Source organism: Hypomesus nipponensis, chromosome 10 (assembly GCF_054491055.1).
Source record: "Hypomesus nipponensis isolate SF chromosome 10, ASM5449105v1, whole genome shotgun sequence".
Classification (NCBI taxonomy): domain Eukaryota; kingdom Metazoa; phylum Chordata; class Actinopteri; order Osmeriformes; family Osmeridae; genus Hypomesus; species Hypomesus nipponensis.
The window spans coordinates 2,936,997-2,960,086 of record NC_140370.1 but is presented as its reverse complement, the minus strand read 5'-3'; the positions used below and the strand labels follow the sequence as shown (position 1 = coordinate 2,960,086).

At 43.5% G+C, this 23,090-nt stretch overlaps 2 protein-coding genes across 4 annotated transcripts in view; one reads left to right on the top strand and one right to left on the bottom strand.

Annotated features, from left to right (window-relative positions):
• The window catches only part of LOC146270826 (laminin subunit alpha-3-like), a 55,284-nt gene extending 41,652 nt beyond the window's left edge, over positions 1-13,632 (bottom strand). The window contains exons 1-5 of the mRNA XM_084708450.1: positions 13,066-13,632; positions 12,311-12,463; positions 2,118-2,235; positions 649-767; positions 371-541 (exon numbers count right to left, since the gene is read on the bottom strand). Coding sequence (XP_084564576.1) covers positions 371-541; positions 649-767; positions 2,118-2,235; positions 12,311-12,463; positions 13,066-13,398 — 894 coding nt within the window. The 5' untranslated portion in view covers positions 13,399-13,632. The remainder of the gene's footprint in view (positions 1-370; positions 542-648; positions 768-2,117; positions 2,236-12,310; positions 12,464-13,065) is intronic.
• A 1,220-nt stretch (positions 13,633-14,852) lies between these two features.
• On the top strand, positions 14,853-23,061 carry vps4b (vacuolar protein sorting 4 homolog B). 3 transcript variants are annotated; one of them, XM_084707112.1, is made up of 13 exons: positions 14,853-14,995; positions 15,618-15,729; positions 15,999-16,099; positions 17,599-17,710; positions 17,907-18,057; positions 18,245-18,303; positions 18,996-19,115; positions 19,284-19,440; positions 19,570-19,718; positions 20,581-20,662; positions 20,883-21,102; positions 21,229-21,369; positions 21,461-23,061. In XM_084707112.1, exons 1-13 carry the CDS (start codon positions 14,975-14,977, stop codon positions 21,560-21,562), a joined length of 1,527 nt encoding a protein of 508 aa, XP_084563238.1. In that variant the 5' UTR covers positions 14,853-14,974; the 3' UTR covers positions 21,563-23,061. The 3 variants fall into 3 exon arrangements, with proteins under 3 accessions (XP_084563238.1, XP_084563240.1, XP_084563239.1); XM_084707114.1 differs by lacking the exons at positions 14,853-14,995; positions 15,618-15,729; positions 15,999-16,099 and adding an exon at positions 16,296-16,692; XM_084707113.1 differs by lacking the exons at positions 14,853-14,995; positions 15,618-15,729; positions 15,999-16,099 and adding an exon at positions 16,710-16,882.
• The last annotated feature ends 29 nt before the right edge of the window (positions 23,062-23,090 follow it).

Sequence of the window (23,090 nt, the reverse complement as noted above, 5' to 3'; positions counted from 1 at the left end):
TCAGAACAGAACATATCTCATGGTTCTGCAGCCCAGGGAGGGCATGATTCTCCACCAGAGGGAATTACCACCACTACTGGACAGAATGGCCCGGGTATCGAGCCTCGCAGTGGAAGAATGTAGGCAGGACAAAATCAGGTCAGTGTGTTCGTGTCAGCAGATAAGGTGCCAAGTTTCACTGTAGGACATTGGATGATGCCCCAGGCAGGTGCAGCACTTATGCTGCTTTAGTATGACCGAATGTGACCGTGACAGCAAAGACAAGAAAGGTGAGTCCAGGTCTTAGAGTATGCAGGGTTGAGAATTGATGCTTGCGGCCATCGTGCTCCGGTATTTCCTGTTTGCGTGTGTCTCCGAGGGTCTTTCTTACCCGCCGAGTGACGGTGGGGTCTCTCTGGGCCTTAGAGATGAGGTGGCCCAGCAGGGTGCTGGTTCTCAGGAAGCGCAGGCGGATGTTGGTGGCCTTGGTGAAATCCCGCAGCACCGGGGAGTAGGTGAAGTTCCTGGAGCCCGGGCGCCCGTTGACCAGCGACACCACGATCTGGACAGAGATGGACCTCAGACATGTCAGACAGTCACTCCACCTCGACACCGTTTCAGACTCACGTTTCGAGCACTCCGTCTGAGGTGGGGGTGAGGAGACGGTACCTCTCCGTTCTCCAGAGGGACGAGGCGCGAGTACTCCGTGGTGCAGATCTGGTCGTCGTCCCGGACGATGCGGCCGTTTGGCTCCTTGCCGAACCTTTCGATGCACTCACGCTTCAAATCTAATGTCACAACGGCAAACACAGAGCTCGGACACCAATTTCTAGGAATACAAGGTTCTTGATCTGTAACATTTTTGAAGACTGTCGAACAAGGTAGTGGAATGGAAGAAGGTGGAACGTTTTGAAATTAAATAGACTTTGTAACAAACCCCATGAACTTATTTCATATCAGCTTTGGCAGGCATAGGTCTATCATAACTTATCACGGTCATACTGTGATATGAGTCCAAACATAAGACAGTGTTGACAGTGCATTGCAAAACAGGAACCTTTCTTCTCTTCTATACTTGAGTCATTCTTGCACTAAATCAAACAGTAATCTTGTCTGCTATCTATGCCTGATGCTTTATCTGAGGTATGTAATAATAGCCTTCTGTAAAAATCAGATTTGGCAAAACAGGGGCTGGAACTGTTTTTTTCTAACCCCTTTGAGCTCTAAGCAAAATCTGTTGTCCCCACATACAAACACGTATACAGATGTAATCTATTTAGGCCTATCTCAGTCCATCCTGTTAAAAGATGAGGTCACAGGAATAAGCTCATCGAACAACAAAAAAGACTGTCTTTCACTGTTGTCAGTTAAGGGTCAGGATTGTTCCATGAAGGAAGTCAACAAAGTAGCTACAGAGGCTCATTGGGGTTGGATAAGGGGTTTGTCCTTAAGAAAGCTACTGCTTTTGAATGACCATATTTGTATATATAAAAAGCAATCAACTAAATACCAAGAGACCCAGTGAGTTTGAAAGTAGATTGAGTAATATGTAAGTTGGGTCCTTCCTTACAAGTAAGGACACCTATTTCCCCCCAAAGGAACAGACCAAATGAGAAAAAGCGAAAGAAGAGGAGAGAGATGGACAACAGTCACATATGTGCATCCTGGCAAGGTGTGTGTGCAGGTGTCTCTAGGGAGCACGGCATGTCCACCCTCCAGCCGCCTCACACGTGTGGAGATAAGGGACGTACAAGAGAAGAAGATGCTGGCAGAAACATACTGTGTGTGAGCTGTAGGGAGAAAGATTAAAGCTCCACACAACCACACATTTCTCACTGAGCGCCGCAAATCCCCTTCAGTCTGCACTAGTCCATCACATTCTGAGAATTAGACCTTAGAGACCGTGTTTGCCAAATACTTGCTATGCTGCCTTAAGCAGAAACAAAACAGTGTCACAATTACATCTCTGGATCACACTGTACAAAAGGCCTACAGTATGAATAGAAAAGTGGAGGTCACACTAAGTTCTCTTGGTTCAGTAACTCCATTGAGACAAACCAAATGTGTTACAGGAGTCGGTCCAAAACAAACCCACAAAAGTAAACGTTACTCTCAGACAAAAAGTAAAGATAACATACGTGCAAAGTACTGCCAGGGTACGTAGGTTCTGCCGTGGTCGATGGACCTCTCCAGCACCCACAGGTCAGGACGAGGGGAGTTGGCGAACTTGATGAGGACATAGGCCACATGGAAGAGCTGAAAACAAGAACACAATGAGCAGACGCTTTAACAAAAGGGTGTGAAAACAAACAAAGTTCCTTAATGGTTTCTGGCACAAGTCAGCCCCCTCGGTGGTTTCCTGTGGCTTGGTTCACTACCGCCATATCGCCGGGGTCCCAGTTTTGGCAGACGTCTTAGACAATACTCTGCTTCCTCTCACGTGGGTCAGGGCCACTAGCACGTCAACAAGGATAATCTGGTTCTGTGGAGCTACAGGGGCCCCCGAATTCATGTTCCTAATGCTGCCATCAGACTGGGCCACTGGGTCAACTGCTGTTGTAACTTTGAACAGTACTGCATCTCCATTCTTTCCCACAAAAGGTCACGCAATTACTCAGAATCACCTCAAATCACACTTGATCCTGCATTGATGGAGGATGGAAACAGCCTATCTGACTCGTTCACCTCCCTAAGCAACCCAATTCTATCTCTACCATCGGCACATACAAGCTATACAAGGAACACTGATTAGATTTGGGGGGGAGGCTGTGCTGTTTCTATACTCAGCTCATAATCATTACCATCATCATCATCATTGGGATCATCATCATTAGGGTTATGGAGAAGGCAGCTTCGGTTTGATGGTATGGAATGAAGGGTTGTTTTCAGCCAGTCAAAGCTTTCTTTGTGATAGTTGGCATGGAGCTGGCACGGTCACGTCATGAGACGTCTAGTGTATCAGCAAACACACCTGACCAAATGCACACTTGCCAACTTTTGTGCTGCTAAAGCAGTGAGTGGAGATTCCTTCCAGTGAACATGTTATACCAGCTGGGATCATTAAGTAGCAATTGACTTGGGTGGGAAGGAAGCTATAGCACTACTATTTGTTGAACATCTGACATTCTAAAGCACAAAATCCAGCCCCTGCATGTAAACGGTATCTAATATGTCATTTCTAAAAGGTCTTGTAGTATACTAACTGCCTTATGGGGAGTTGCAAAAGACTAGGGCAGGCCTGTACTGGTTAGACATCATTCAGCACCTCATGCTAGAAATCCCAGAAGGCTTTTCAGCACTATGTCTCTCCTGGTAGGAAACACATCCCATGCTAACAGCCCTATCAAAGCACAGCAGCTAAAGCCTGGATTGGAGTCATGGTCTTGTCAACCTGGCTCCACAATTAACTTGAAGGACTGTGATCCTCCACCCTAAGACGGGGCCTCCACTTGAAAAAGAACTCTTTACTTGATGGATGGGGGAGGGGTATTGGGGGTCAGGGAGAGCATTGTTTGTCCTTGTCTTAACAGAAATCAGAGTTGATACTGTCAACAGCCCACACAAACCTTTAGCCTACTGAAAGTTCCCTCATAGGGTTAGAGTTGGGTCTGTAGGAAGCAAAAAAAAACTAATATAGCGCTAAGATGTTGAACAGGGACTTGTGACTGTGAGGTCCAGTTCCCAGCACCCTGTCTTGACCTCTTCTTGGCATGGGCGCGTCCCAAAATCTAATCAGAGAACACTTCCACCCACATGGCACAGGATGCGCGGAGGGGAGAAAAAAAAGACAGTCGAAGCACATAAACAAAACGTAGGCCTCCATCCTACTAAAAACAGACACAGGGGCCTTGAGTGAGAGAGCAGAGGGCTGGGTAGTTCACACTGGTCTGGATAACGTCAGAGGGACAAAGGGGCCGAGAGAGAAAAAGGGAGGGAGAGAGAAAGGGAGGAGGCAGCAAGGGGACGTGCCGACTGGCAGATTCCTGCCATGGCGTTACATTCCCCCCCCCCCCCCCCTCACCGTCGAGCCCCTCCACATTGTGCCAGGGCGTCCCACTGCTCTCGAAAACCTGTCGCTGACAAGTGACACACAACAGCAACAATCTTCTAGGCCAAAGGAATGGGATACGCTACCACAGCAACATGAATCCGATAAACAATAGTGGTTCAATTGTGGCTTAAAAACGGTGTTTCCCGTTACTTTCTCTGCATCCGAGGAGCAAGTTGACTTATCATGTAACATTAGGCTACTTCAAATTGTAATCAAACTGAAGTAACGCTACTGCTTTAAGCTTTATGTTTCTACCCTAAAATAAGAGTGGTGTACTTCTAAAGCACCTGCTCTTTTCATTCATTTGGCTAATTGCAGTTACCTTTATTTTCAGGTCAAATCAGACATTTTCAACTGGCTGCAAGGAGGGTAGCTGGCTGCCTGCCTAAGAATCTCCATCAATGAGCCAAGCCCAGAAGAAATACACTATAAAAGGCATTGGAACAGTTTTTTTCTCCCCAAATCCTGGCAAATGTAGTGATATTTTTTATTAATACTGTATATGCACGCCTACGCTCGAGTCGATATTGTGTTACAGTGTTTTTGACCATTTTTGAACTGCGTTAACGCCATCTCATTTACCATGCTTTGTGGGTGTGACTTTTCCGTGTCACCATTTATATACCACTAATGCGTTTCATACAATTCTTTACTAGAGCACCAAATTGTTTACGAGAGAAAAACGTTTTTCCTCAAAAAACAATAAAAATAGCTCTCTCAATTTTGCTCTCAAAGTGCACCAGATTGAGGCATAAACTTCAAAATGTTGGCCAACAAAACTGTCGTCTGGGGAATGCATGACCCCCTAGCCCCTCTTCTTGCCTTTCTGGGGGCTAGAAGGGGGTTGTCCATTCTGGTCCTGGTGTTGTCCATTCTCTTAATGAAATGTCCAGTGAAATGTCTCATAACAAATGTGACAAAGACATAACAAAGACACAAAACGTATGTCTTGGTAGATCATATTAAGGAAAACGGAGATCCACGCTGCTAGTCTTTCTGACTAGCAGCCTTTTGCCAAATCTTTGAGAGTTCAAATCCAGACCCAGTCGGGGTTTGGATCAAAGCCATTGGTGATCCTATCCAACCGCACAGTGGCACTGAGAAGTGAGAATACTCCTGCGATGCCAGCGAATGTGAGACAGGCAGACAGACAGAACCTGTCTGTCACACCTTCTTTTCCATCACTACCACTGCCAGTCTAAACAATCCGCCTTGAATTATATCCGACACCTTTTGTTTGGAACAAGCCTGAAATATTTTGAAGACACGCAATTAAATCCCAGTCTAGAAAACCTGTTAAACGCAAAGACATGAAACAGAACGACAGGCGTATGGCAAAAAAACACCCAAAAAACTGAAGGATCAGTCATGCACATAGTTACACTTGAATAACAGTTATCCTCACCCTAACCCCTCAGCCCAGGAACAGCTTAATTACTGTGTAACACTTAGATTGTTTCACTGTTGCAAAGACGTTTCTGCTACAGGCAGTCTTTCATGTCAAATTGAGGATAACCTGTCTGTTGCTGTTGTATCTTGTACATTTGTATTTTTTGTAATATTTGTATTTTTTGTATTTTTATATTGTAATTGGCAACTTATATTTTTATTTTTTGGCAACTTATATTTTGTTTTATTGTACATTTTATTTAATTCTAATTCCACTTAGTACTGCTAGTTTATGTACTCTTAGTATAGATAGTCCACATATTTAAATGTTAGGTTCCAATATGTTTATTGTATGCACCTTCCTGCCAAAGTAATTTCCTTGTCTGTGCAAACTTTCATGGCGAATAAATCCCATTCTGATTCTGATTTTGATTCTGCTGTATGCTGCAGGTTTATGCGGATGATATCATCACAATTAAGAGTCTGTTGCTGAGCAACACAAGTTAACTCATAAAAACAATATGATCATTTTTATAGATGAAGAGGAGTGTTTTGGAATGGTTACTGTCTGGAAGCATTGCAAATGTAGTCCCCTGGATCTTATCAGCGTGGTGTTAAACATTGTTGCTGTGCAGTACAGCAAGGTTTGACAGGGTGTGTGTGAGGGAGAGGGTCAAACAGGTCAGGTGCAGAACCGTCACAGATAGGAACGTTGACACCTTCCGTTCACTGGATTTCAACCCCAGTTCAAATGCTTTCGATGACTCCCATAAACAAGACATGTACACAGGGCAATAAATATTCCAATCTGACTGCTGAGCTGCAGTTAACTGGAGGGCGGGCCAGTGCAGGCCAGAACCCTCTGTGACCTGGCACCATTCTCACCTCTCCAGCCCCACAGTTCTCACTAGGATCCCAGGCCATGTTAACTATCCTCAATGCATTCTTACTAGCAAGGAAAAACATGATGTATATGCCATCACATCCACGCACACAAGTGCAATGTTACCAAAGTTCCACAAAACTCATATACAGGAACACACACAAAAGTTCGATCACATTGAAATTCCAATGCTCCCATACAACTAACGCACAGACACACACACACAGAGACATATATAACTGTCATCCCCAAAAAAACACCCTAACCCCCCCCCCCACACACACACACACACACACACACGGTTCCATAGAGCCCTCCAGGGCTGCGGCGGTGTCTCTGGGTGTCTCCGTGCTGTGACAGCTCCTACCCACAGTGAGTGTGTGACAGCTCGGGCATGATGAATGTGTGCCCCAAAGCGTGAAGCGCCGTGTTGTTGCCTCCACGCAGAATTCCTGCCCAGCCTTCACACATGCCTGCGCTTCAGGTGACTGGGCCAGACACTGCTCTACTCGCCTGGAGGAAAGTCACTGTGAGATCCCACACCCAATGGCGTGACTTTTAATGACTTAACTTCTCTAGCTACTCGAAATGTGGGAGTATGGAAGTGTATGTGTGTGTGTGTGTGTGTGTGTGTGTGTGTGTGTGTGTGTGTGTGTGTGTGTGTGTTTAAGACCCAGAATGCACAGATGGAGGAAAGTGGGATGGCAGCAAGGAGCCAGGAGGGCTACTGCAGGAGCCAAGGCTGCCTGACAGATAGAAGCCATATGACAGACATCTCTGATGTTAGGGCTGAGGAATGCAGTACACATGCACAAACACACACACCATATGAGAGGGGCTCAGGCGAGGCATCACCTTCTGTTGAGGCAGATCAGCGTGCCCGACAGTTGCAGGCAGCACGGCGGGGGTGGAGTCTTTTAAGTCCAGTTTAAAACAATGCAACGTTCAACTGTTTGTCTCCGGGGAACAGGTGTCTGTACTTAGATAGGGGGCTGGGGGGGGGGGCGTTGTGTTTCTCTCTGTCTCCATGGTAGACATCCACCTCTCTCCTGTAGACGGCACTCAATAATCCCTTTTTTTTAAGCAACACCCGGGCAAAATGGCATTTAAACAGCATCCACCCCTGTGAAGCGTGACACAAAGATAGCCACAAGAGGCTATTTTGGTACAATGAGAAATGGGATGAATGCAAAGTTTCTACAAGTCGAGTCAACAGCCTGGTCATTGTAAAAGGCGCAGCTGCTGCTCTGGACTTGTGTTCTCCATCAACCGTATTGTCTGTCAGTGAGTAAACCATCCGACGAGCTTGTTAAAAAATCTGGTTGAGACATGGAAAGAAATAAACCGTTTAATAAAAGTGATTGTGTTTATGACCCCTGTATTAGAAACGCATGCATAACCTTGTTGCTGAGCAGGTGGGGAACAGCGTGGTGTATCATACTACATGTCGGAAAACTGTATGTGTGTGCGTCAAAGCCTGCGTCAGTGCACCTTCAACCTGACGATTAGTATTCCCTGCGTACGAACGGGCCACGTGGCCTTGAAAAGGTGGGTAGATCCTGAATTAAATCCCTATCCCGCGACTTTCCATAGTGGCACTCCAGTTTTGGGAGGCGCTGCGGTCCAACAATAAGCCCTGATTCTGACGTGAGGCCAGGCTGGTGACCAGCACGCGCAGTACTGGGCTGGGCTGGGCAGGACTGGACTGGACTACCAGGCAATTAAGTGCGTGTATCTGCTATGTGTGTGTAAGATAGAAAGAGCCAGGGAGGGGAGAGAGGCTGTAAATATTAGCAGCAGACACCAGCTTGGCCTGGCGCCCAGCTAAAGACGGGCGCTTACATCACTTCCATCACCACTACAGCAAGTTAGGGACATGTTCGACAGCCAAGCAGGTCTCTGAAGCTTTAGACATGACCCAGTCAGCTACAGTTAACATGGTACAATGCAGTTCCATGTGAATAAGATGAAAGTTCCTGCTAAATTCCATCTAACATTTCCTTAACACTGTGACAGTGTAGAATGTCTTTAAAATAACAAGCTGTATATCTCAGAGAGGTATAGATATACAGCAGGCAGGGCATACACTGAGGTATTTTGTGGTCTGTTAATCAGCTCCTCTGTTGCACTGCCTAATTGGGAAGTTATGCTGCTGAACCATGAGGACTGAATCAATGCCAGGAGACAGGAGAAGCAGAGGAATCTGTGGGACCTGCTAGCGTGAGCACTACCCTGCTACGCCTCAAACTGGCCTGGCAAAATCACCAAAGACACACAATATCCCCACTGCCTCATAGTCTAATTTCCTCCAACTCGTCAATCCCTCATTTAAGATAAGATATACTTTAATGTCCCCGTAGGAAAACTTGTTCTGGACTCCGTTCCACAGAAGCTAAAATCAGCCTGCATTCACTCTCGGAAAAGAAAAGGCTAGGTCACTTTCAGAAAAGGACTTAAAGAAAAGTAAGGCTTTGTGAATATTTGAATGCACAGAAAGGATGTCACACAATACAGCCGACATTTATTCAGGGGACAAAAGGGGGTGGCGGGTGCATATAAAAGACCCTGGCCAACTTCTGAAGGAGGCATAGCCTGAAGAGAAAACGGATTAGGTTCCAGAGGAATTCTTCAAGCTGACAAAAACATAGTTTTTGAAAGCCCATCTCTCCTGTCAGCCAGAATAACATGACCAGTATGACCATGACATAACAAGGAGACCTCAGAAAAACAGCTTGGGCTTCTTTACATAAACCCGGTACATATAGACTGAAACAGTACCATTCCCAGCCATTCCCATTAGAATCAAGGACCTCACACGCGTTATCAAACCCTACAGATTAGCTCATGCTCAGTTGCCCCCGGCAATCACCACTCAGAGCTCCGAGACCTCGCAAAACCTTCCAAACTCAATCATCTCATAAGTAAACATTACGATACCGGCCATCAAGGCTAGCAGTAAAACTCTAACTCAGTGGTTCTCAATCCTGGTCCTCGGGACCCCCTGCCCTGCATGTTTTAGATATTTCCCTCCTCAAACACACCTGATTCAAATTAATGGGTCGTTATCAGGCCCATTTATTTGAATCAGGTGTGTAGGAGCAGGGAAATATCTAAAACATGCAGGGCAGGGGGTCCCGAGGACCAGGATTGAGAACCACTGCTCTAACTTGTCGTAACCAACTTGCCGTTGTGCTAACCAAGACGGTTCGGATTCGAACTGCACACATTTAGCGTATCACAGGCCTTTCAATAGCATCGCTGGACAGACAGCAGTAAGCCTAGGCATGTCAAGTCTCACATGGTCCAGGCCACTCAGGCAGATAAGCACATGTGGTCAGGCCTCCTAAAATACATTCCCCAGAAATACAGGCAGGCTTGGAGGGCTAACCACAGCGGTGCCAACGTTCACTAGAACACACATTCACCACTAATCCCAGTAAAAGGGTAGGTTTGAGTATCTCCACACACCACTGCCATGTCTCTAGGAAGGAGTGTGGTGGTTTTGTAAGTCTCAATGTACAGGCCTGACATTGATGAGGGTGGAAGTTTGGAGCCCTGGAGACCAGCTGGTTTAGGTCTTGCCTTTCAACTCCAGCTGCTGTACAGAACCTCACTGATGCCCATCAAGGTTCTCTCCTGACATGCCTTGTCTTGGGTCACAGGTCAAATGCCTAGCAGATAACACAGATGGGAGCAACCTCCACAGCCTCAGGTCTAAACTAGGAGTGTGGGGGCTGTAGTTCCACCAAAGTCTGCATTCTAATAACAAAGGTTTTTTTGAAATAGAACCTCTCATAATATTAGAAGAAGCTTACCACTTAAAAAGGTTATTTAAACAGCGTATTACAGCTTGAAAAGGGTTCTATACAGGTCTCTGGTAAGGTTCTATACAGGAAAAGTTTGTTTTTAGAGATGCTATTCACAACTATTTGTCATTAACAACATTCTTGTTCACCTTGTCTTAAAGCTTTAGGGTCTGTCTGTGTCCTTAATAATCCTTCTATAAAATGTGTGAGGACTTGAGTGTTACCATATGATTTCAAGTTTTACAAACGCAGAATCAGGCCTTGGTGGGTTTGAGCTTCAAAGTGCGCACTTACAAGAAGGTTTGAAACGGCCGTACGCCAAAAGTGGTTTCTCTCTTTCAACCTCCCTATTTCCATGTAAACATCCACTGGATTATTATCTAATATGTCCGCTGAAAGAGATGGAGATAACACTGGCGAAGGAAGACACCTGTGTTAGTCTTTAAAGAGACCACAAAGCCTATTGAACTGGATCATGCCCCCACACATCTCAGTAACCACACCACCTACTCTCTCTGTATGAAGAATCCTCAAAAGCATTGAAAGCACAAGCTAGAATGACCTCCTTCAAACAACATAAATCAAAGCTATTCTCTCTACGTTTAATACACACGTGAGGAGATTATGTTGGGTAGGGATCAAGCACATGGCATCCAAATCTCATTCAGCACCTTCTTAGTTTGCACATCTTTTCTCTCGAAGATCTGACCTGACTGGAAAATTACCAGAAGGTCTTATGAGCTAGGGCATTAACAACACCATGATTCACAATGCATGCAATATACAGTACAAATGTATAGTAAAACAGAAATAACGCACATTAGCCACATTCCAATAGTTCACAATCACACTGTCAAATGGTACAAAAGATTATATGATAAATTCTCTGGTGGATCTAAAAACTATATGACACCAATTGAGCTTGATGGATTTATCTTGGGTTGAAGTCTCAAGTGTGCCAAACCATTCGGTTCCAATTAGTACAACTCAGACTTTATTGAAAGCAGTCTTTGCATGAAATTACCCTATTACACCCAAACGATTATACTGTCGCTTAGAGAAGACATAGTCTCATAAATTGTTAGAACTGCCAAAAGGTTTTAGGGAACCAAAAAAGGATGAGGTTGTTAAGGGAGGGGCCAGGTGAGCTCGGCCTCTCATTGGGTCAGAGACGCTGTTTGACAGGTGGGGCGGGATGCAAGTGCTCATGGTCAGGGAGGGGGGGGGTGGCCTGTGGTTGGTAGTCTGGGGGCAAATACTTGGGCCCTGCCCTTTATAGCATGCCTTAATGCAGTAATGCTACTTTCCCCGCTCCCAAATAAACGGAGCATTACCACGTCTTAAACTCAGACATCCCTCGCGGCCAGCATGCGTCCGCTTGGTCACAGGCCTTAGATATATTTATCCTGGCCCCTCTGCTCCACTCCACCAGTCTAAAAACAGAGATGGCGAGAAGCCTCCTCTCTACATTTTCTCTTCCCACAGTCCTCCTGAGGATGAGAGACAAACTGATGAAAGTTTGGACTTTCCGGGAGATTTGCTGTTGGGAGGGGGGGGGCCTCTGTCTCCAGCCAGCTCTGAACCACAGACAGAACTCTCCTGACAACATATCACCTGCACCCCCCTAACCAGCCTGAATATCCCTCTGATCCCTAATCCCGAGACAGAATTCCTCTCTTCTTCCTCACTGTGGATAATTGAGCGTGAGGTGCAATTTCATGGGCCATGAGCCAAACTCCTGCTGCAGCCAGGGGTCAGAATAGATGCATTTCCCCAGCCAGAAGACATGCGTATGACTCTTGGCTTTGCATTACAGCGGTCTACAGGACATCACTCACATGACTATCTCTGTCTCTGGTTAGGAAAACTCACACTTGCAGCACACCACTGGTAAAACTGGACACTCCAAGATGCACAGGAATCACCCACATTCACAAACAAAATCAACACTATGACACTGTACACACAGCAATAAAACAAACAGTCCCTGCCCAAATGGAAGGTATGTCGTCAACACCATTGCAAGCGGAAAGCCATCTCACACGAACGAGGTGAGGCATCTCACCTCAGCAGGCTGGAGTGAGAAAGCGAGAAACTATCCTTGAGTCACTTTGTAGCATTGGGATTCTATCTCTCTCTCCACAGAGCAGCTGACACACTATTTATCTTAGAGCAAGCCCATCACCAAAGAGGGCTTCTTACCTGTCCCAGGTCCAGTGTGACGTTCACCTCGTTGTACCCTGGACCCCTGGAGAGAGGGGGGCTCTGCCACCAGCGCTCGGTGCCATCGATGGCATTGGTCACTGGGTGGGCCTTGTTGGGGTTGTTGGAATTGCAATGATCACAAAACTGACCCTAACACAAAGACACAATAGAACATAACAGAATCACTAAAGACACACTTTTGATATAAAATATAATGTTCTTAATAACAGGGAAGTATAATAACCAAAAGGGAATAATAGTAACTAAAATATCATAAACTGATGTTATAGCATTCAAGTAAAAATGATTGTTGTGGGACAATTGTTGTGATTTGTGTTTCAGAATTTGCATTATGCGTGCACTAGAGAAGTGAACGTAACCCCTCTGGAATAGGAAACAATGGTGTAAACTATTTCTGGCAGATGTACAACTTGGCCAGGGCGGGCAAATCTGCCAATGTTTCCCAGGAGGCTCTAGTGACTCACTAGAGCCTAGGGAAAACAGTAAGGAAAGGAAGTCAACCACATAAACAACTATTTTTCAACTGCTGTTTGCTATATGATTTTTGAGTAAGAATAATGTAAACAGTCGCTTTAATCCACAGCCTAACAATTACATGTGCTCTATGAAGAAATGTGACTCTCGGGAATGAGAAAAAAATGTGAAGTTGTCATGATTAGCCTACATGACGCATGAAATCAAACATGAAAATTGGCAAAATATCGAACATTTACGCATAATGAACACCGTACCTGTATGGTTTGACTTGGCGGTCCCGTGGTAGGTCCTCCAACAAGTTTACAGTACAAGTCTGACCTCGGTCTCCCTCTCTCATCTTCACCGCAAGTTGCGGTAGAAAAGATCCGTGCTCCTTCGGCAAGGTTGAAGTACGGGGGACTTAAGCTAAATCCCGTAATTTCGTTAAAAGAGACCTGCCCACGGACGGCACCAGTAAATAAGAGCGTCAAAGTACAAATCAAAGCGGCGGGGTGCACTCCCTTCATCCCCCTCGCCATGTTCCACATCAGGAATCCTCGTGGATGCTGAAATTGACCCGCAGAGCGCAGTGCATGTTCCCTAGACATCCATGAATAATACGCGCAGAACGGCTAAAAACTCTCCCTTTGATCCGGGGCAATACAACGACTCGTGTGTGCGGTTCAAGTCTGCTGGTTGAAAAGTTTCACTTGATCTGCTGTTGCATCCGAGCTCCCACTCGACTGCATGTTTCTCCGTGAAAATTAGTCAGGTTCCTGTATCTCCTTAGCCAAACTCTGCTGTTGTACCACGGTATCAGGTGTCAGCCAGGCTATCAGCGGTCAGAGCAAGACGAGAGGAGTCAGAGACGTGCGGCCAAAGGTTCTCCGTGCTCTGACGTCTTCCAATATTCTTCAAATGTAGCAGCCAAAGTAAGATTCGAAGCTCAGTATGGTCATGTGCGACATTGTTGCCTCACTAGACATGTAACAAAATCAAATTAAAATAATTTCATAATTCATAAAATGTATTTTATGAACAGTAGGCTAGTCTAGAGTAGCTTGGAGTCTATATTCACGCAGATAAATTTACAGTTACCTACATATTCATGTACGACGATTTCTGAGATGTGTCAGTGTAGCTACACGTTTTTTAAACTGATTGGATATCATAGCGTTTCATGCCATAAGGTTAGTTTATCTGATAGGCTAATACATTGCATATTGCATAGTATTTGCTGACTTTGGGACAAAACAAGAATGTTGTTGGCAGTACCTCTTAATTCCATCGATATAATTCAAAAACAGACACCCCACCCTTACACTACAGCCTACAACATACCAGTCAGGAACACATCCTTCTAAACCCTTCCCTGATTCATCCATAAAGACTGACAGTGCTTGTTCCTACATACTGCATACTCCGCTTTTTCAACAACTCTGCTTAGGGATTTGTGTGGAGAATAACAGCCACATTATGTGTGTGGCTGCTAAAATGATTGCTTTTTGTCTCCTTCTAGTATACTGATCTACTGTAAATGAGTCCAGAGGGATAGGTCTATACGGGACATAGTGGTGGGTATCTGCATGGAGGTTCACCTGTGGCAAGCTTGTAATCTGGAGTTTAGCCTATTTACCAATCTTATGGTCATTCAGTGACATCTAGTGGATTAAAAAAAGACAGCATAACTCGTTTAATGGAGCAGAGTTGAGGTCCGAGTCCCCCGTTTTAGATAAGCCTTTCCACCTCCTATACATTCAGAAATTAACAGAACCACTCAAAAACACCATGAAATCCATAATCATATTTGCTGTACAAATACAATTCCGCTATATGTGGTTTAAAACAAAATAAAATACAGTTTCAGTTTATTTGTAAAAAAAATAATAATCAAATAATACACTTCATTATGAACCATTAAACCTGTTAGTAGTCTAGAACTGTCTCTCTAGTATATTTTCTGTTCTTGAGTAACAGGCTTGACATAATGACTCACAGACAGGCGGTTAACACGACACAGCATTGTTATCATTCTTGTAGGCAGGGCAGTTTGTCACTCGGACTTGTATGTGCTCCCCGAAGAGATTAGCAACAAGGAAATGGCTATATAGCTAAACGAAACTGGGATAGTGAAGATCTTGGAGACTGTTGATTCTTCATATACTGTGACAACGTCTGTCTTCCATGGAGCCAACAAATCTACAGGTAAATAGACTGATTACTTTGAATCTCAGAACTTGGTCTTGGTTTACAGTTGGTCTGTGATTTCAGTATGATTCCTTTTGTGTGCATTAGAATCCAGCCTCTACTTAGCAGATCTGAGATAATAACATAAGACTCCCCCACTGATTGACAATATCAATATCAGAAATAGTCAAGAGTTGAATCTGTTGCATGGTAAATACATACCTATATGACATTGTAGACCTACATTGTTTCTGTCATGGAGGGCTACATAAACTAATGATGTAAGTGTTGCTAAAAATGTAACTGTGTAGTTCTTGTACAAGTTGTCCATAGGGATGTTGGGACGTTCCAGTGGAGTTGGTGCACAAATGGCTGCATAACTGAATTGAATGGAGAAAGCCATAGCTTCAAATGGAACTTTTTGTTTGTTTTATTTAAACCATGGAGTTCAAATATAGTTGCAGCACTACATGGATATTCTGAGTTAGTCCTTTTGGTATATTACATTGACCATCTACTTCACAATGTAGGCTACCTTTTCTAAAATGAAGGAGGATATTTTTTAAGACCACTATGCTGTGGAGTGATCCGGAACAGTGAATGGTATGAGATCCTTATCATGTTTTTTCTCTGTCTCCAGAAAGCTATAGCCATAGCACAGAAGGCTTCCCAAGAAGACCAGGCTGGGAATTATGATGAGGCTATTCGCTCCTACCAGCATGCGGTCAAGTACTTCCTGCACATTATAAAGCGTATGTAACTGACCTCATACATCACATATGCATAGAGCTGCATGGAGATGGAAAGCCATCAGTGCAGTCAACATTGTCAGTCGGGTGCTTGTTTAACTGATGCATCGGTGTCCTTGGATGTTAGTGAAGTGATCTAGTACAGTAGTACTTCCTAGTCTATGTAAAGCCGAGACAATGCTCCACCCTGGCAGAAAATACTAATTTCTAGTCTGATTAGCTTCAGTGGATTAATTTAACAAATGTCTGTCATTTTGTTTTGAACCCCTCAGGTGAACCCCAAGGTAAAGAGGGAAACCAGAAGATCAGGGATAGATGTAAACTCTATCTGGACAGAGTCGAGGAGCTTCAGCAATACCTAGAAAACAAAGAGGTCTTTAGACAATGCAGATTTTAACATATTGATAATAGGCTCATGTTAGTAGTTGTTGCTCTAATTTCACAAGGTTCAGGAGAATGAGTCCAAAAATGAATGTCAAGTGGGCACTTATTAAGCTTCTCAAGTTCACCCTCTTGAGTTTTTACTGCAAGGATCTAAATCTTTATCCAACTCTACTTTCACAAGAACAAGTAAGAATGCTCACTTTACACCAGAGGTGGTAATGGATTTGCTCAAAGACTGTTTTCACATTTCTGTCTTGGCTACGTCTCTGGCTGAATATGTTTAGCTTGTTGTTATTCGTCTCTGACTTCTGGGTGCGTCAGTGGATGACGTCGCCTCTGTGCCCCACGGAAATCAACTCGACTTCAATGCGGAAGTTTCCCTGTCTTCGCTGTGTTTTTAACAACGATCTATAAGAAAAGGAAAACAATCAACTTCAAAGTTATTTAGCCAGCGAAATATTTACTTTACGTATCTGCCGTACTCATAATTAACAACCATAGGGTGTATTTATTGCATTTTTTTATTCGTTGGGATCTTTTGATAAGTATTCAGCCCTTATGGCTGCCAACAACAATTTACAGGTAAGTTTGACAGATTCACCAGCTACTGTAGCTAGCTCGAGCTAGCTACCTAGCGCTTGGGATCGGAAATCAACCTCTTCTGTCGAACTGCTTTCGTTATGTTATTTAAGCAGTTACAAAAATGCAACTAGGTCTGTTTAAAATCTGCTTGCCACTCAAGTTAGCTGACGTTAGCTGGGATTTGACTAAGGTAGGCTTTCATGTACAATAATAATTTAGCTAGCTAGCTAGCTGCATGTTAACATTGGGCCCACAGCCCTACCCTAATACATTGTTTAAAGCATGGGCATTATCTATTATTGCAATTATGTGATATTGAAACCCAACATTCAAACTACCATATGATTTAACCAACTTTCAGTTGTCAGATCGCATTATTAACTTGAATTATTTTCAAAGCTAGAGCTAATGGCATTTAGCCCGTAGCTAGCCTATGGCCAATTGATCATTCTTGACTCCTTGGTATAGCTAGTTGAATCTAGCTAGCCTGGGGAGGTGGTTGTAGTTGGGTGCCTGTTAGTTATCTAATTGGATTATTGCTGTGTGTTTATTTGGATATCTGAAAAAGTATCGTGACGCACACACACACACACACAGTGGAGTTTGGAACTTGCCAATTCCAGAGAGTACAGAGGATTTTATAAGCGTATCCTTTCAAATTACACTTTATAATGTAGTGTTGTATTGTCATGAAACAAATGTCTTAAAGCCACCTGTTTGTAGTCATCAAGTTTGAGTCAATATTGAAGTTTGTGTGGCTATGCTCAGAATATTGAATGTTGTTCACAAAGTGTTTAATCCCTGGTTTAGAGAGGGTGCGGTTAATTTCACTGTTCGAAAATAAATGTATTTAAACCTGCTGGTTTGACGGATGTCAATCTTGGCTCTTGTCTACTTGTCTTTCAGAAAGCCATCGATCTGGCCAGCAAGGCTGCACAGGAGGATAAAGCTCAGAACTATGAGGAGGCTTTGCGCCTGTACCAGCATGCTGTTCAGTACTTTCTTCATGTGGTCAAATGTAAGTCTCATATTTGCATGTTGTTACCTCTTTCAGAGGGAAATGGTCCATTCATTTTCAAATGTGTATTCATTTTCCAAGGTTTAGTAGCATATCCTGTATAGTTTGTCTTAGCAGACATTGTCCTATTTAAAGTTTTCCCCACCTGTGGACTTTTTGTTCCAATTTCTCAAATGTCTTTCTCTGTTTTTATCAGATGAAGCTCAGGGCGACAAGGCCAAACAGAGCATCAGGGCCAAGTGTGCAGAGTACCTGGACAGAGCAGAGAAGCTGAAGGAATACCTGAAGAAGAAAGAGAAGGCTCCGCCTGCCAAGCCTGTAAAGGAGTCTCATTCAGACGACAAAGGGTGCGTTTGTGGGTGGGGCTTTGGACTCAACCTGTTCAGATGCTGTCACCCATACAGTTTGATGGAATGTGATGACTCAGCCATGACAAGGGGAAACTGAACTTGCATTTATGTGTGAGATAGAGGTAGACCATATGCTAAACCATCATGTGTTGTTCTGTAACTGATTTTTTGTAACTGGTTTTAGGAATGAAAGTGATGAAGGGGATGATCCGGAGAAAAAGAAGTTCCAGAACCAACTCTCAGGTCAGTACTCTTTAGCTCATTCTTATTGCAGCACCTACAGTATGAATGTCAAAGTCTATTAGGGGTGCAACAATTCAACAAGCCCACGGTTCGGTTTATATTGCGGTTTATGGGTTACGGTTTGTTTAGCACATTAGGGGGGAAGAGAAAAACATGACCATTTCAGTGTTCTCTCTGTATTTTCTCTGCATGAATAACATACATCCAGAGATTTGATAACATATGAAATCAACATTATTTCAGAGGATTTTATTGACGACCTTTGCTCCATCGCTACAGTAGTCAACACTAAATCCAAAATGTTGCCAGTTGCCACACAGGTGACTTAAAAGACAATGGTACATCCTCAAAAGCTAACCTTCACTTCCACATGCCATCTCCATTCTCCACACGTTCTTATCTTGCCTAGCTTCATATGATTTGCCTCTCTCCAGTTCCTTCCAGTATGTGTTTTCTCGTTGATCTGAAAAACCACGGCTTGCATGTAAAAACGGGGCCGTGGTTTGTATGTTGAACATTTGATTTTTTTGTGTGGTTCGGTTTTGCACCACTAAAGTCTATTAGGGAGCCTTTGAAATGTTGCTATTGTTAGGGGTTACTGAAAATGCATTTATAGATAAGGAGTTTTAGGCCATGTCTGTATTATTTGCATTACCCCTGGGCCCTGACTAATATGTTTTCACTTCCTCCAGGCGCAATTGTTATGGAAAAGCCAAATATCAAGTGGAACGATGTTGCTGGGTTAGAGGGAGCCAAAGAAGCACTGAAAGAAGCTGTTATTTTGCCTATCAAATTCCCCCACCTTTTCACAGGTAGTGCAGAAGTATTGTCTTCATGTCATTTTTACTTGATGTGGGTGAAGACAACACTGAAGACGATGCATTGATAAATTATTTAAATTGTTCTTCAGGTATTTGATTGAATTTGATTTTGTCCTAGTACAATGTGGATCACTCAGACAAGTTTGTCTGTCTTTTAAGGTAAAAGAACACCGTGGAGAGGAATCCTGCTTTTTGGACCTCCTGGCACAGGAAAGTCCTACCTAGCTAAAGCTGTGGCCACTGAGGCTAACAACTCGACCTTCTTCTCCATCTCTTCTTCTGATCTGGTATCCAAATGGCTGGGAGAGAGTGAAAAGTGAGCCTTTTGTTATCGTCACTTCAGAAATGACCCTGTCTCTTTGGAGGATATTAATCATCCTTAGGGTTCTGCACATTACTGGTCAGTTTACTGTTTGGTAAAAATACACTATTTTCAACTCTCCAGATTGGTGAAAAATTTGTTCAGCCTGGCGAGGGATAACAAGCCTTCCATCATCTTCATAGATGAGATTGACTCCCTGTGTGGCTCCAGAAGTGAAAACGAGAGTGAGGCTGCCCGTCGTATCAAAACTGAGTTCCTGGTTCAGATGCAAGGTGAGGGACACTGCAGAGATCAGGAGAGAATGTAGGGTCTCTTCAAATTAATCCAAAAGCTTAGCTTCAATGCGGGTTGTATTCATTACAAACCAAAAACTTAACGCTCAGAGCTTCTTAGGAGCGTTCTAAGAATGCTATAGAACGCTTTTAGAACGCTCCTAAGAAGCTATTAGCAGTAAGAGCTTCTTAACAAATCAAGGAAACCTGGCCAAAGTGTTTTGTGATGTATTCAGGGTTTTTTGCAACAGTAGAACAACATAGTTCTGAAACAAGCAGTCAAGTTAGGGTTGTGGTGGTGATTTGAATTTCCTTTCTTTTGAGGCTTTTAACAAACCATAATTTAGCACATAAAAAGCCCAGTGACTGTTTATTTGCAATGTTAGTTGCCAAAGTACTGTGCAATTGGTTGTAACACGGCAAAATAATACAAATTATTTTGGGAGATTTGTGTTTGTGAATAGCATATTTGTACTTTTTCAAAGGTAATACAGCTGACCTTACATTCTGTTGCATGCAGTACGCATACTGTTGGGACATACTACTTTGTCATGTAGGTGTACCTTGAACTGGCAAAGACAGACCGTATTGGTGTCTGCTATTTTACCTTGGTTGCTGCTGTTGATGCCTCTTCTGCTGCACATGATCAGAAAAGCATGCTGGCTTACACACTGCAGAATGCTACCGGATGTAGTCCGCAATTGTGCCGTATTCCATTAGGACATACTAAGGGTGCATCCCAATACCCATACTACCATACTATTTTGTATGCATTGTAATTATTTTTTTGGCATACTAAATACTGAGATAATTGGGATGCAGTCATTTTCTCATTTACCTCAGCATGCCTGTCTTTCTACAGGGGTTGGAAATGACAATGATGGTGTCTTGGTTCTCGGGGCCACTAACATCCCCTGGACATTGGATTCAGCCATCAGAAGAAGGTGATAGGCTGTCCTGGCCATCGATAGTCAAAAACCATACCATTTACAAGCATATATCTTGGTTTTTCCATTGTATGATAATTTTAAATTGACATGACATAATGTACTGTATTTTTGCTGTCGTATTTTAATTTATTTACAATAATCCAAAACAGATGAATATAGGAAAGTAGGCCAGTGCAGCTGTTGTCGTCAACTTGTTCTGCTGTGTTTGTGTCAGGTTCGAGAAGAGGATCTACATCCCCCTGCCTGAGGAACACGCACGCTCCTTCATGTTCAGGCTTCATCTGGGCTCCACAGCCACCAGCCTCAATGACTCTGACTTTGTCACCCTCGGCAAGAAGACCGACGGCTACTCTGGAGCTGACGTCAGTATCATCGTCAGAGACGCTCTCATGCAGCCCGTCAGGAAGGTGCAGTGTGCCACCCACTTCAAACGGGTACGTATATGTAAGACCTGTTTCCATAGGATTGGCTGTAGGCTCCGTTCTCGAAAGTCTCGGGCCTCATCTGTGCTGTGTCGTGGTTGCCGTTTTTGCGTTTAACGTGGGTGGCTCTGGTTGAAGGTACGAGGACCATCGAGAGATGATCCTAACGTGCTCATCGATGACCTTCTGACCCCATGTTCTCCCGGAGACCCAAATGCCGTTGAAATGACATGGATGGAGGTCCCTGGAGAAAAGCTGTTGGAACCTGTTGTCAGCATGGTGAGCGCATTAACAGTCCTGTCATTTTTATCCTGTCACGTGCATGAACTTTAAAACAACATCCCCATGAATTGTTGTTCCTTCTTTGCAGCCTGATATGCTGAGGTCCCTTGCTAGCACCAAGCCTACCGTCAATGAGGCAGATCTGGACAAGCTGAAAAAATTCACAGAGGACTTTGGACAAGAGGGTTAAATGGAGCCTTTAAGTCTAACCAAAGCGAAGAAATTGATTGTTAAGTGTTCTTTTACTTTACCTCTTTTTTCTTTTCAATCTTCCTCCACTTTCTTGGCTCATCACTTGGCTCAAGTGTGTCACATGACTGGCTAGGCTAGTCTAATTGGCCACACAGGAGCTCGAAGATTGATATGTTTTCTGATGTCCTCCATTGTCCAAAGTGGATTAAGGACTTGAAGGTGTGGGGTGTATGCAGTTGACTTGATAATTGGCACATGGACAACTACTTAGGGATCAATTTGCAGTTTTGGAATTGTTTATTTTGAACATATGAGCAGGCCGACACAGCACTTTGGGATAAACCTAAAATTTGAGAGACATGCATATTAAACTCAACCTCATGTAAATCATGCTTTCAAGAAATTGTTGTGCATTGTCCTTGTAACAATTTGACTGTAAAATGTATAGGTACCTGTCCAATTGCTTTCAAGATGATTGCAGTGAGCACCGATATCCATATTACTCTACTTCTTTTTATACTCCTAAGATGAAAAGCATTTTATAGTAGATACTTTACGGAAATGTATAGCTCTTTGGTCTTGAAAACTAAATTAACAATGCATGCCATTGTATTTTCATAAGATATTTAATTTTTGGAATTAAGGCCTCAAGTCAGAGGGTGATGGTCATAAAATGGGTTAGAAGAACTGACTGACACTCAGGAAAGAACCTGTTAGGCCATGGTTCCATGTAAAACAAAAAAAACTACAAAAGAAAAACATTTCTTCCACCACCATCTTTAGTAGTTCATTGTTCTTCTGCTTTTAGTGTATCAGGATAGCCAAAGGTACTGGATCAGTTTTTAGCTTTCAAGGAGTGTGTATATTTACACTCTTTTACACAACTTTGTATTTGTAACTCTGACCCCCCTTACACACTACATACAATTTGCCCATTCTCACATACCCTCCCTGCAAAGCTTTGCTGATCCTCCCAACGGCAACTACTGAAAAGAGATGGTGCCTGTCTAAGCCTTACTCTGATGAAGGCCGGATACTGAGGATTGAATAACATGGCGTTTGAGTTCAATATTTGAAGAACAAGAGAGCAGATGCGATAGACCACCTTTGAAATGAGGCCATATTCAGTGGCAATGCATACCACGTGCCTTCTAAACAAATTGCTGAAATATATTCATTTTATTTTTGAATTTGGAAGTTGATATACAGAGACACTGCTTAAACTTGCGTGTTTTGTCTTCATTGCTAGGTATGTAGTATGATACTTGCACATTTCATGTATTTTCTCATTTAAAGGTTGTATACAACTATATTACTATGCACTAAAGGTGTTGGTATTTTGAAGACAAGTCTTTCATTCAGAGTTGGGTACATCTTTGGCGTGGTCTATTTAACTCAAGTTACTGTAAACGTATCTAGAGACAGGTAAACTCTGTGAAGAGGTAAAAAAAATGTTTTTCTTTTCAAACGTGTAAATAAAAGTAATACTGACAAAAATGTTTAGGGTCTTTACTGTAGCACGATCG